This window comes from Aegilops tauschii, chromosome 2 (genome assembly GCF_002575655.3).
Source record: "Aegilops tauschii subsp. strangulata cultivar AL8/78 chromosome 2, Aet v6.0, whole genome shotgun sequence".
NCBI classification, from domain to species: domain Eukaryota; kingdom Viridiplantae; phylum Streptophyta; class Magnoliopsida; order Poales; family Poaceae; genus Aegilops; species Aegilops tauschii.
The window spans coordinates 350,672,132-350,684,783 of NC_053036.3; the positions used below are offsets into that span (position 1 = coordinate 350,672,132).

Sequence of the window (12,652 nt, forward strand, 5' to 3'; positions counted from 1 at the left end):
AAGCAAAGACCCGAGACTCCAAACAATAATGAAGTCATTCAGCAGTTCCTCTGTTATGCCTGGCAGTCTGACCCAGATCTGCTCCAATGGTGATCCCGTCGGCTCTGGTTTTTTGCATTTATCGAACTCCAGAACACACTTGCTCCCAGTCACCTTGCTGAACCCAAACTTCAACAGACGATCCAAGTCCTCCCTCCTGGGGAACTCAACTCTGTATACCTAATCATCCACCAGAACAAGAGCCTAATGGAAGGACTCCGAAACCAGCTGTCTGAGCTCCCGAGACACCTGTTCATCTGTCAGTGTCCCCTTAGTCACCTTGACTAGACCGAACTTCGAGCACTCCCGGCGAGCGGTCACTGAGACCATGCGTGGAGTTTCAAAGAACCTAAGCTTATTGTTGCAAACACCATATATAGTCACCACAGGCTTAGGAGCCGAAAGCAAAGCACAATTATCCGATGAGTGCCCAGGTTTGAGGCAAATGTCACACAAGACCGTCATGCAATCAATCACAAAGTGACCTGGCTCACCACATTAATAACAGCTCATCTTTTCCTTCTTACGCGCCGCCTTATTAGCACGCACCATCTCTGCTTTATCGCTACCTTTGTCACTTTGAGCATATCTGTCATCTGTAGGTGTGGATGTGGGAACAGACACCGATGCCAATGCCTTAACTGCCGCCGCCTCAGGCAGTGTTACAGAGGAAGAAGCGGCGACGTCCGCCGCTTTGGCCGCCCCGCTGCCAGTCCCCGCTGGCGGGAGTGTCAGCTTAGGATCCGTTTTGGGCACATAGGGGCGGCGCGGAGGTGGGTTACGACCGAACCCAGCACCCCCACCCCGACCACCTCTTTGGCGGTAGTGCGGTCCCGTGGCGCCTTCGACGAACTCGTCGGGTGGTGGGTTAAAGTTTCGCTGCCATTGGTTTCCGACGAAGACGCGCCCTCCACCGTTGTTCCACTGATTCCATCCACGTCCATCGTATCCGCGGCCTCGCCTGCCGGGCAGGCGCCCCGGGAACCGCAGGCCTCCGATCGAGTCTCCGGTCCGCGAGATCGATCGGAGTGCCAAGATCCCTGCCACCACTTTCCCCGGCGCCCGCGCGGGCTTTCCCGGCGGTCGTCTCCGGTGGCGGCGAGGAAGGAAGGGGAGGCGGCGCGGTGGATCCCTAATCGCCCCCGAGTCGCCTGATGGACGACACAAGGGCCGATCGTGAAAGTCAGATAGCATTGTCGATGTAGTCAGCAGAAAACCGAAAATGAGCATGATGTTGTATTATGAAGAAACAACAATATTCAGATTTGTTTCCTACTCCTTTTTATCATTTCGAAAGTATACAGATTAAAATTGATTTCTTTTCCTTTTCCTGTAAATAGATATAAAACAACGATTTTCATAAAAGTAGCCGATGCCCTTTAGGCCATAAAAGGAAATATAAATAAAATTTGTGAGATTTAAAACATCAAAGCAAAAAGGTCCTCACGAATAGCTGAAAAAAGAAAAGAAAGAAAACTCAATCATGCTATAGCCACAGATCTAGACACAATAAGACAGTCTTGGAAATCTAAATTAATTCAGAATGATGATTCTCGAGGAATAAATAGGATTTGAACTATATCAGTAGAGGTAAATTTATTGAATTTTACTGTCTTGAAACTGCTACTCATATGAGCAACGCGAGTAATCCCCATCCTTTGTACCAGAGGTCAACTGATGATCTGAACAGAAGGGACCACAAATGGACTTGTACGTAAACAGCTCGCCCCTAGACCAACCGCTACATCTTCTCTCATTTTAAAATACACCGGCCCTACGCCGCGCCTCTACCTGCCAGTTAGCCAATTCTGATTATGAAGCGAAGCGTTGTGCTAATACACAGCAAAATACAGAATTCTGATGTGCAAGGTTGGCTGGTGCAGATAGCGGCAGTACCTGGGCTGGAGGCCCGTTTCGAATTTGCCGACAGATACACACGATCAAGCACGCAAAGACCGCGTTCCCACGCCGTCGAGGTGCGCAGCCTGGCACCAGACAACGACGCATGCAGCCTTCGCACAGGCGAGGCGACCATCGTCGGCGGTGGCGTCACGGGGCCGGGCGCGGGAACGCTACGCCCGCTTTTCACACACTGCTGCGTTCGGGACCAAACGAGCCAACATCATCGGCCACGGCGCTATGAATCGTGTCAGCCCAGTCACGAGCGCCGCGTGTGTCCCGCGCCCGGCCGCACACACATCAGCGGGCCTTCTAGAACCAACTCGATATTACGGCCCAGACTCGCCGACGGGGTGGGCCCACGCGTCAAAACCCAGGATTCCTCGCGTGGGCGTGCGTATATAGATCTCAGCCCAGAGAGACAGAGGACGTGTACCCCAAGAACCAGAGAGCCAACCAACCCAACCCCTGAGCATCTCCGGCCACGCATCCGCTAAGCACACGCAAACAGCCGCCCCCACGATACTCACGAGGCTTCTTCCCCTCCGTGCGCTCTCTTCTTTCCCCCGTCCCATGGCCACCCCAGCGACGACGCCGGCGACGATGCGGGCCGTGCAGTACGACGCCTGCGGCGGAGGCGCCGTCGGCCTCAAGGTAAACAGTTACTGTTCGGGATAGCGGGTCGAAGCTTGTTAGTTTGCTTTGTGTTCTGGTCGGCGCGCGAGATTGGTATCCTTGGTGCCAAGGATGATTTGGGCGATTCACTGGCTAATTGACTACACTTAGTACTAAGTATTAGAGTATATGTTAGGAACCCCTTGGTGGAGATCGCAGTCAGTTCACTTGAATCCTTTCTTTTGAATTGTTTTTTATGGCAAGACAAATAGCCAAGTAGCTAGCTGTAGCTTACTCAAGTAATAAAACTTTGCTCTAGCGGCTTTTGCTGTATAATTTGTGATGGGCACTCGGTGGTTGTATGATCTATTGAGTAATTTAGTGGTTTCTATGGTGGTCGTGTGTTGCACTAGCTAGATATATTCTCTCTTTCTCGTGTCTACTTGGCTTTAGGAGTGGTTAAGATGTGTTACAGTGGAATTAGTTAAATAGGTCGCGCATACCTGCTGTTGGATGCTCGGAAAAGCACTGCACAATAGTTTTTGTATTGTGACCCATGAGTCAGCACCCCTGGATCCCAAACATATTCCGATGACGAGTCAGTCGGAAATTTATTATTTAAAAGTTGCACATGTCTGGTGTTAGATGATTGGAAAAGCACCAGAGACAACTTATTGTAAATTTTAATAAGATTGAGATGACCAAGTCAGTTGTGTGAGCTCTCATTGTGAGTCAATCGGTCGACGGGGGATTCTTTTCACAAGAACCCTATTTTAGCCTAGAGAGGTTTGCCGGACAGCTTGATGCTTATACCGCTTAATTAATTAACAAACAAATCAAAGTAGTTTGTTTTTTAAAAGAAAGGAGAACAGTAAACATAATATTTCCTTCTTCCATGAAGATGAACCAGTAGAACCTATAAACCTGTGATTCTGAAATCTCTCTAATGCAGCATGTAGAAGTCCCCGTCCCTTCAGCAAAGAAGAATGAGGTCCTGCTGAAACTGCAAGCTGCAACCATCAACCCAGTTGACTGGAAGATACAGAAGGGGGACATGCGGCCTCTGCTGCCTCGTAGACTGCCTTTTATCCCAGGTAACTATCCTCATTCATAGTGCCACTGCGTGGATGCTAGCCATTTTCTATCAACCATGGATTCTGTTTGGAGGTTTCCTATGTAGAGAACAAAATAGCACCAAGCGTAGTTATGAGAACGTTATTTCATCATGTCAGTCTTGCTATGTTATTTTGTTCTTCACCTTTAACAACTATCCAGGATGTCTCTTATCTGATAATCAGCTTATGATAAAGATAGCATATGTGTGTGTGTGTGTGTGTGTGTTTGTGTGTGTGTGTGTGTTTGTGTGTGTGTGTGTGTGCATGAAACAACTTGCTGATAGATGAACTTGCTGATAGATGCATCTCTTCTCTACTGCTCCTTTTCTTGCAGTGACTGATGTTGCAGGAGTAGTTGTTGATGTTGGTCCCGGAGTGAAAGGTCTCACAGCGGGTGATCAAGTCGTCGCCATGCTGAACTCTTTTGTGAGTGAAGTTCACTCATGACAACACATTTCCATGTTTGTCATCTTCATACTTAGAAAGAAGATGATTTCAGAACAAATTCGCTTCTTTTAAAGAAAAACAATATTGCTGTAAACTCGTTAATGTGATAATGTCTTTTGCTGTTACAGAACGGAGGTGGACTGGCAGAGTATGCTGTAGCATCCGCAAACCTGACCGTCAAAAGGCCAGCTGAGGTTTCTGCAGCTGAGGGTGCTGGGCTTCCTATTGCTGCAGGCACTGCGCTCCAGGCACTGAGGTCCATTGGTGCCAAGTTTGACGGCACCAGCAAGCCATTAAACGTGTTGGTCACCGCTGCCTCTGGCGGCGTAGGCCTGTACGCGGTGCAGCTTGCAAAGCTAGCGAACCTTCATGTTACCGCCACCTGCGGCGCACGCAACATGGATCTTGTGAAGAGCTTGGGCGCAGACGAGGTGATGGACTACAGGACCCCAGAGGGGGCGAGCCTGCAGAGCCCCTCCGGCAGGAAGTACGACGGCGTGGTTCACTGCACCATCGGTGTCAGCTGGTCGTCTTTCCAGCCATTGCTCAGTGATGCCGGGAGAGTGATCGACATCACCCCCAACTTCTCGGCCATCCTCACATCTGCGCTGCACAGGGTGACATTTTCCAAGAAGCGCCTGGTGCCCCTGCTCCTGTCGCCCAACAAGGCGGACCTGGAGTTCTTGGTTGGGTTGCTCAAGGAAGGCAAGCTGAAGACGGTGATCGACTCGAAGTTCCCGTTGAGCGACGCAGGCAAGGCGTGGCAGAGCAGTATCGATGGCCATGCCACTGGTAAGATTGCCGTTGAGATAGAGAGCTGATCGTCGTCGACGCTTGCTAGTATTACAAAAGGACTTGCATACAGACAGTGGACGTGAATACTTATTAGGATGTAATCATACAGACTAGTCACTTGTGCGTTTGTTTATTGGGGTGATGTTCGTTTATTCAGCTTATTATATTATCTTGTTAAAAGGGTATTGAGAGATATGAGTTGCAACAAACTGTATATGGCTATCGTAAACAATAGCATTGTGCTGTCAAAAATACAGTTCGCTCTTTGCTGATGCTTTGTGCAACCACCACAAAGTGCTGCAGTGGTCATCTGTTGGCCAGAATTCAGTATCACCTTCAGTTTTTTCTCGATCCAAACAAAGAACCGTTGACCTCTGCAGAAGAACAAATCGTATACTGAGAGCCCAAAGCAGAACAGTAGGGGCGTAGGACGTCTCTTGAATATAGCAGACCAAATTAGGAAGTTCAATTCCAAAGCACAGGGACTGTGATGCCATTTAGTCGTTCCAGAAAAAGGGGTTTGGTGCACTAATTTTTTTTGAAACGAGGCAAAAGATTTGCCATTTTTATTGAATAAGAGAGGAGTTTAGAGTTGATGGCCAAAGGCCTGATTACAGGCCACTACTCTCGCAGCATAATATTACACAAATGCTTTGCGCCCGCAAGGCTTCAAAGCGAGCATTCATCTTTAATCTTGACGACTAACACTCCTACCAGGACCACGGTATTACGGAAAACCCAAGCGTTCCGCTCCATCCAAATCTCCGAAGAGACAAGCAACTCTAAACAATTACCCACACCAGTTAATAAAAACTGAAGTTGACTTGCACAGCAAATCAAGCTCGTGACGATACGGCGTAAACTACTTGTGCTCCGTCTTGTGCGAATCAGGTGACCTAGTTTAAATAATCAAAAAGGCTAAAAATATGACATCAGATATTAGATAGTGGCAAATCAAACTTTTTTATCAAGTTATGTTGTGCGATGACAAATTTTCAAAGCAAGCAATGTTTTAAGCAAGCATTGCCCATGCTTGCTTTACAAAATTGCCATCCACAAAACAACATAATTTGCCATCTCAGGTGTTCGATTTGCCATGCTAAAAAAAACTGATGTTCGAATTGTAACATAATATGTAAAGAAAATCCAACAACGCATCAGCTCAAAAGAATGCCAAAACTTACTAGGACTGCATCTGAATAGATTGTAATATTCTACAATTAGTAACCAATATCACCATTGCTTTCCTTGCCACAAAACAAGGAGAGCATCAATTTATGACCTGAATACGCTGACAACGACCGCACATGAACCCAGCTCACGACACACCATTTTTGTGAATCTTAGTACGTTCAACGACAATGAAATAGCAAACTTCTACCAACGCATAGCTACCAAACTCACTTTGCAGCTGCCCGGGCACCACCACGCCCGCCGGTGCCAGAGTGATCAACCCGCTGGTAGCCAACATCACCTCCACGACCTGAGCCGCCTCTACCACCGCCTCTGCCTCCAAAATCAGATCGATAGTTGTTGTACTCGCCCCTTGCATAGCCTCTCCCTCCAGTGTAACTACCACGGCCTCTCATGCCTTCACCTCGGAAATTACCACCTCTACCCGGTGGAAACCTTCCCCTGCTACTACCTGAAGCCAGAAGAAAATAGCACATGTATCAATCAACTGAAGAAAAATGGCAGACACCCGTCATTAGTTTTTCAAGCAATACAGAAAATGTAATTTGTCATATTTCAAATAAAAATAGATTATGTACAAGCAAGGGTGGGTGCTTCAGTTTAGGTTTTAGCCACATGTGCATCAAAATAATTCAGCAATTAGATATGTGTGCTTCATCTTCATCTCAGAAATTGTAATTTGTTCACAATACACACAAAAATACGCAGAATACCAAAATGCAAAGTGGCAAGCAGTGGGCTGGAATAATATTTAATTTAAACTGGAACAAATGAAAGTGCTAATAATAATACATGTGAGCCAAATATATATATATTAGCGAGCCTATATATATATAGGCTCGCTAATGTGAGCAGGAGCGCAAAGCGCTAATTCTACGCTCCGGCTGGACACCAGACCGGCTACGCATGTGTCGCACTGGTCGTTCGAAAAAATCAGCAATTTTCCCCCCGCATGGTGGTAAAATCGATGGACACTATAGTAACTGAATTGATTTCATTACCACTGGACGCATCTATTCCCCGCCTCGCCACGACCACATAATTAGTCCATGTGGTACATAGTAATGAGCCATGGGAAAAGTAGTAACGGAAGAAAATATGTTACTGTTGCACCTATTCTTCCTTGTCTCCACATAATTATCTGCCTCGTAGTAAAATTGGTGTAAAATATAGTAATAAAGTATATTCTGTTACTGCAATGTAAAGTAAAATATAATATAGTAATTCCATTACTATTTCCAGTTCTTTTACCAGGTTAGAAGATTGGTTGGTTTGCCTCACGGAGAATGGTGCATGGCACGTAGTAATAGATTAAATTCTATTACTATATTTCCTTGCTACTTTACCGGGTTAGAAGAACGACTCATCCACGGAGCGGGGTGTCGTGCATGACGAGTCATAACCAATTTAAATCCGTTACTTTTTCTTGCATATGGTATTACCATCCCAAGCAATACGAGTCACATTCCAATTCTTTTTACCCTCGTAAGATTAGCGAGACGAATGTGGGTGTGTGGAGTGGTAATCAAAATTAAATTCATTACTATATTTACTACTTGCTTTTACCCTCACACAATTAGCGGGGTGGGACTGCACTGACTTAGTGGCGTGGTACGCGGGTGGTTAGCGACCGGCGCACAGAGTAAGAACTTTGCGCTCTCGCTCAGTTTAGCGTCACCGTATATAAATAAATATATTATATATATATATATATATAGGCTGGAATAATATTTAACTTAAACTGGAACAAATGAAAGTGCCAACAACAATACATGTGAGCCAAATATATAGATATATATATATATATACATGTCAAACATTGAAACTTCAAGCATAACTACATCACAACGGATATGTTATGCATCCATTGTCATTATTATCATTAAATAAGAAACACTATATATATATATATATATGGAATTTCTCCCAAAAGACCAAAACCTTGTACATTCTTACATTTTTTACATTCAGGGTTAAGTTGAACTTTCAGAAACATACCACGTGAACCAGGAGTTCTTTTTTCTTCGACGTGGCATGGTCGGTCATCAATCGTCACAGGAGAAGCCTTCAGAATAAGAGTTAATCAGATAAAATAAAAATGCAAGTATGGAGCTTATGAAATTGATATGGGCAGTCATGGAAGTTGATTCATTAAGAGAAGAAAATAAAATCAGAAGCATAACTAACAATCCAGGAACATGTGTGGTCCAAAATAAGCACTGTAAACTTAATTGGAATCGGATTACTCCGGCAATGTAAACGGCATGACCAAAATAGGAAACTTGTTTGGCTTCAGCCACGGACTGTAACATAATCAATTCTTATCTTGTCTCTGGTATGCTCTGTTGGGTAAGATAGACCAAAAGAAAATAAAAAAAATAGATCTCACATTGATTTAACCAACCCAATCAATAAAAGAAATCCGATTGATCCAGCATCAATCTCACAAATAACAACAAATTGACCAAGCCAGCAGCACAGAAGAACGGAATCGAAGCAACCCAAGACCTGCACCCTCGGCTGATCCACCGCATCTACAGCAATGCCAGCTCCATGGCTTCCTCCCACCACCACGGCACAACACAGTTCGTTCGTAGCCATTCAAGTTCATGCAGTAACGAATATCAGAGGTCGACACTGCTCTTTCCATGGTGGTGCTTCTCATATGGAGCGACGATGTCGCTGCTGCTTGGCGGAAAAGAGGACAGAGGAAGAGATCCAGGTGTAGGGGATGCGGTGAGTGGGATATGTGATGGAGGGGAAAGGGGATTCGGGTGCAGGAAGAGAGACGAGCAATGCAGCATTTTCTGTTTCAGAATGAGGTGGGTGTAATCACACATAAATAGAGGTGTTATCCGATTACATGGTATTCGTTTATAGCCCAACTGAACAAACATATGTAACAGACTCAAGTCATCAAAACTACGAACCAAACAAGATCTAGGATTAAGAGTGCGAGAACAAGTGGAAGCAACAATTAAATGTCAGTCACATAGTAGCATATGACTAGAAATAATTATCGAACAAAAGAAAACAAGATACATTCCTCAAGAACCTTGTAAATTGAACACCAAAGAACAAGTGGAAGCAACAATTAAATGTCAGTCACATAGTAGCATATGACTAGAAATAATTATCGAACAAAAGAAAACAAGATAAATTCCTCAAGAACCTTGTAAATTGAACACCAAAGAGCATGGAATAACATTCTCTACAGATAGTCAGATAGCGAACAACTCATGCATGTGTTAGGGGATTGAGAACAGGGTTTGAAAATCTCCAACTCACGCATTCTCTAACTAAGTTGTAGCACTACTTTTTTAACTATGTATACATCCATCATTCCTGCTAGCATGTCTATATTACGAGTAGGTGATACAAACTTTATCCACTACTAGTCAATAACTCCATACATCCATCCTTCCCTGGTGGGAAATGAAAGGCAACACCAATCTAATATACTTCCTGCTGCTCTCCATTTCCCATGATCATTTGGACCAGAAATCGAAGGCAGCACCAATCAAGTACATAAACACAATGAACTTGCTTTGTTTTTAGTAGTTTAGGTAAGACGAAGTTTAAAAAACAGAGTTTCAAGGCAACAGGCATGTAGAAGGAAAAAATAAGTAAAAGAATGCTATGCTCATGCTTGTATAGTTAAACAAACATCTACATCATCCAAAACAAACTCACTACAGGCATTCCCATTAACTACACACAGATTATGTAACTAGAATAAAAATTGGAAAGCATCCTTCAGTAACAGAGAGCAAGCTGATGATTTAATAGGTAGACTGAAATTACCGCTAGTGCACTTTGAACTGAGCTGGCATCCTCAAACTCTATGAAGCCATAGCAGAACCCTTGAATCTGTGTTTTCAATTGATAATACAAGAGAAGATATTACAAGTTATTTTACTGAAAAAAAAAACTCATCATCATGTTGAGAGAAGAAAACGTACCTTGTGGCTTCTAACTTGGATACCATCGTGTTTAATAGTACCAAATCTTTTGAACTCCTCTTCTAATTGGCTAGGTGTGGCATGTAAGGGCAGATTTTTTACATACACCGCAAGCGCATCAACTTCAACAAATATTGTCCAGTATTTCTGTCAGATGTTAGTGTACTAAGAAGGTTTTCAATGCAATATTGGATTTAGATAATACCTTCTGGGTCTTGAATGTTGCTGCTCTCAGGATTAGGACTGAAAGTTGGAGCATCAACAGCGACAGATGGGGCAGGAGCAGGAGCTTGCTTCTCCGGTTTTGGTGGTGCAGGCCTGTAAGGAACTGCGGAATTTGGTGGCAGAACTGCTTTCATGACTTTGACCTGGAGCAAAACAATAATGCAAAGGTAATGAGAATCTCAAAAGGTGAATTCATAAGCCAACGTACATATCATCCGCAACATCAACAAGCTTCAAACAATTCATCAACCAAAGGCACTAGATAGACAACAGTGATGTACATAATATGTATTTCCATTCATGTTCCCCGGCAAAAGATAAAAGTAAGAAAGCTCACTAATATTTATTGTGCTGCTCTGTAGTATTTTCATTCCAGAATCAGTTAAGCAACAACAATAACCTTAAAAGTGAGACCATAGAAGCTTCATGTAAACATTTACTCTCCAGATTTTAATAAAGCATTAAAACCCCATAAAAATTTAACTACTGATTAAACATCTTTACACAAGATTTCAATATATGCAGAACCTGTAAAGAACTGACAGTTATATCTTTTCACTTATGCTCAGATTTAAGAGACTAAGAAATATAGTAATATACACAATTTAAATATCAGAAATAGATGATCTAGATGAAAAATAACAGTTATCCAAAACCTACAATTGAAGCGTACGACTTCTTAGGGGCCTCCTCATGTGGTACAGGGGGAGCCGAAACCGGTATGGAGGCTGCTACATTATTTGGCACTTCATCTATGACCTCAGGAACCGGTGTTTCCTCCACAACAGGCACCTCCGTGTCATTCGGTGGGTTGTAAACCTCCTCCTTGGGATCCTCCTCCTCGTTGGTATGAGGAACAGACTCAGAGAGATCCGGCTCTGGCTGCGGCGAAGCCTCTACAAACAGGACAATGTGCAATTTAACAAAGGATCACGTGGTTCACAAGTAAATAAAAATATAGATCAAGATGTTACACACAACGCACCCTGCTCGCGAGGCACACTCTCCACGGGGGCAACAGTACCATTTGCCAGGGCGGCAGCAGGGGCAACCACTGCATCCAACTCCGGTGCCGGCTGCTGCTGCTGAGGTGGCGGCAATGACGGGTCGGCCTCACCCTGCCCGACATAACGTAGTATGTCGTTGAGCACGAAGTAACCCTTCTCCTGCGGCGCGAGGAAGAAGGACTGCGCGAACTCGCGGCAGACGTCGTCCTTCCCTGTGAGGTGGCCCGTGACGAGCACGGTCACACCGCCACATAGCGACTCCTGCGCGTCCACCCCCCTGATCTCCGCCCGCGCGATGTCCATGGACATGATCTTCTCGTTAATCGCCTGCAAGAAGAAACCATTCAGAACCCCTGAGAAAGTCTCCCAACATTCTAAGGCCCCCAGATGCCCAGATCTGAACCGAGGAAACAACGGACGGGGAGTGAGCGGTACCTCCATGGTGGTGACGGTGTCCATGTCGGCGCCGGTGGTGGCGGGGCGGCCGATGCGGCTGGCCTCCTGGTAGAAGCGGAAGACGAGCTCCGGGGACTGGTGGAGGATGTTGTAGTACTGCTGCACGAAGGCGTTGCCGACCTGGAAGACGAAGACCGCACACGAATCGGGTCAGGGCGGATCGAGTCGGCTCGGCAACGGACGGATCGGGAGGCAGGGAGAGTCGCGAGCTTACCACTTGCGCCGGCGGCGTCGGTCCTGGCGCCGCGGCGGGGGCGGCGGCGGGCGGAGGCGTCGGCGCGGCCATCGTAGGAGGAGGAGGGGCGAGGGTTTTGGCAGGGGGGAGGCGAGGTGCGGGAGGAGGGTTTCTCCGGGTGGCGTCGCGTTTCCCGCAAAATTTGGCCAAGGGAGGAAGAGAGGGGGAGGGGCGGCGGCGGCTGCGGGGGTTATACGGGAATGGGAGGGAGAGTGGTGGAGGGTCGAGTGGGGTGAGGCCAGGGCTGCAGGCGCGGGGGCGAGCCCACGGCCGTTGCGTGGGAGATTCGACGGCCGCGATGGGACGGAGCGGGAGTGCGTGTGTTCTCCCCAGTGGTTTTTGCCCATTTGGGGTTTCGGCCAGTGACACTGATCCGTGATCTGCTCCAGCCGGCCGCTACGGCTGGACGCGGATGTGCTTTCGGTTGCCGCGATGCGATGGTGATCTGATCTGACGCACGCCACACCGGTGTAACGTGTCAGACTGGGATTTGAATTAGACTTTGACCAGCCCCAACTCCACGAAAAGGTGGAGCCTCCCCAGTGGCCCAGTCCTACATTGTGTACTTGTGTCGCTCTGTTGTGATTCGTTTGGTAGTTTTTGAAAATTATTAGTATATATGTATGAAAACATGTATAAAATGTGAGGTCCACTGTCAAAGAA

General features: G+C 46.1%; 2 protein-coding genes across 2 annotated transcripts; one reads left to right on the forward strand and one right to left on the reverse strand.

Moving 5' to 3' along the window:
- Positions 1-2,357: 2,357 nt before the first annotated feature.
- LOC109758932 (chloroplast envelope quinone oxidoreductase homolog) lies at positions 2,358-5,182 on the forward strand. Its single transcript, XM_020317792.3, has 4 exons — positions 2,358-2,592; positions 3,506-3,647; positions 4,003-4,094; positions 4,244-5,182. Exons 1-4 carry the CDS (start codon positions 2,512-2,514, stop codon positions 4,934-4,936), a joined length of 1,008 nt encoding a protein of 335 aa, XP_020173381.1. The 5' UTR covers positions 2,358-2,511; the 3' UTR covers positions 4,937-5,182.
- Positions 5,183-6,072: 890 nt separating this feature from the next.
- LOC109758931 (nuclear transport factor 2) lies at positions 6,073-12,256 on the reverse strand. The gene is made up of 9 exons (XM_020317791.3): positions 11,969-12,256; positions 11,734-11,874; positions 11,277-11,625; positions 10,952-11,187; positions 10,272-10,434; positions 10,067-10,188; positions 9,909-9,974; positions 8,103-8,169; positions 6,073-6,555 (listed from the first exon to the last, which is right to left on the reverse strand). The coding sequence occupies exons 1-9, from the start codon at positions 12,038-12,040 to the stop codon at positions 6,311-6,313; spliced, it is 1,461 nt and encodes a 486-aa protein (XP_020173380.1). The 5' UTR covers positions 12,041-12,256; the 3' UTR covers positions 6,073-6,310.
- Positions 12,257-12,652: the final 396 nt, after the last annotated feature.

Coding starts and splice junctions, on each gene's coding strand:
- LOC109758932 (XM_020317792.3), top strand. CDS start 2,512: ATGGCCACCCCAGCGACGACGCCGGCGACGATGCGGGCCGTGCAGTAC. Junction 2,593..3,505: donor GAGGCGCCGTCGGCCTCAAG/GTAAACAGTTAC, acceptor TCTCTAATGCAG/CATGTAGAAGTCCCCGTCCC. Junction 4,095..4,243: donor TCGCCATGCTGAACTCTTTT/GTGAGTGAAGTT, acceptor TTGCTGTTACAG/AACGGAGGTGGACTGGCAGA.
- LOC109758931 (XM_020317791.3), bottom strand. CDS start 12,040: ATGGCCGCGCCGACGCCTCCGCCCGCCGCCGCCCCCGCCGCGGCGCCA. Junction 9,975..10,066: donor TCCAAGTTAGAAGCCACAAG/GTACGTTTTCTT, acceptor TTGAAAACACAG/ATTCAAGGGTTCTGCTATGG. Junction 6,556..8,102: donor AAGAACTCCTGGTTCACGTG/GTATGTTTCTGA, acceptor TTCTGGCTTCAG/GTAGTAGCAGGGGAAGGTTT.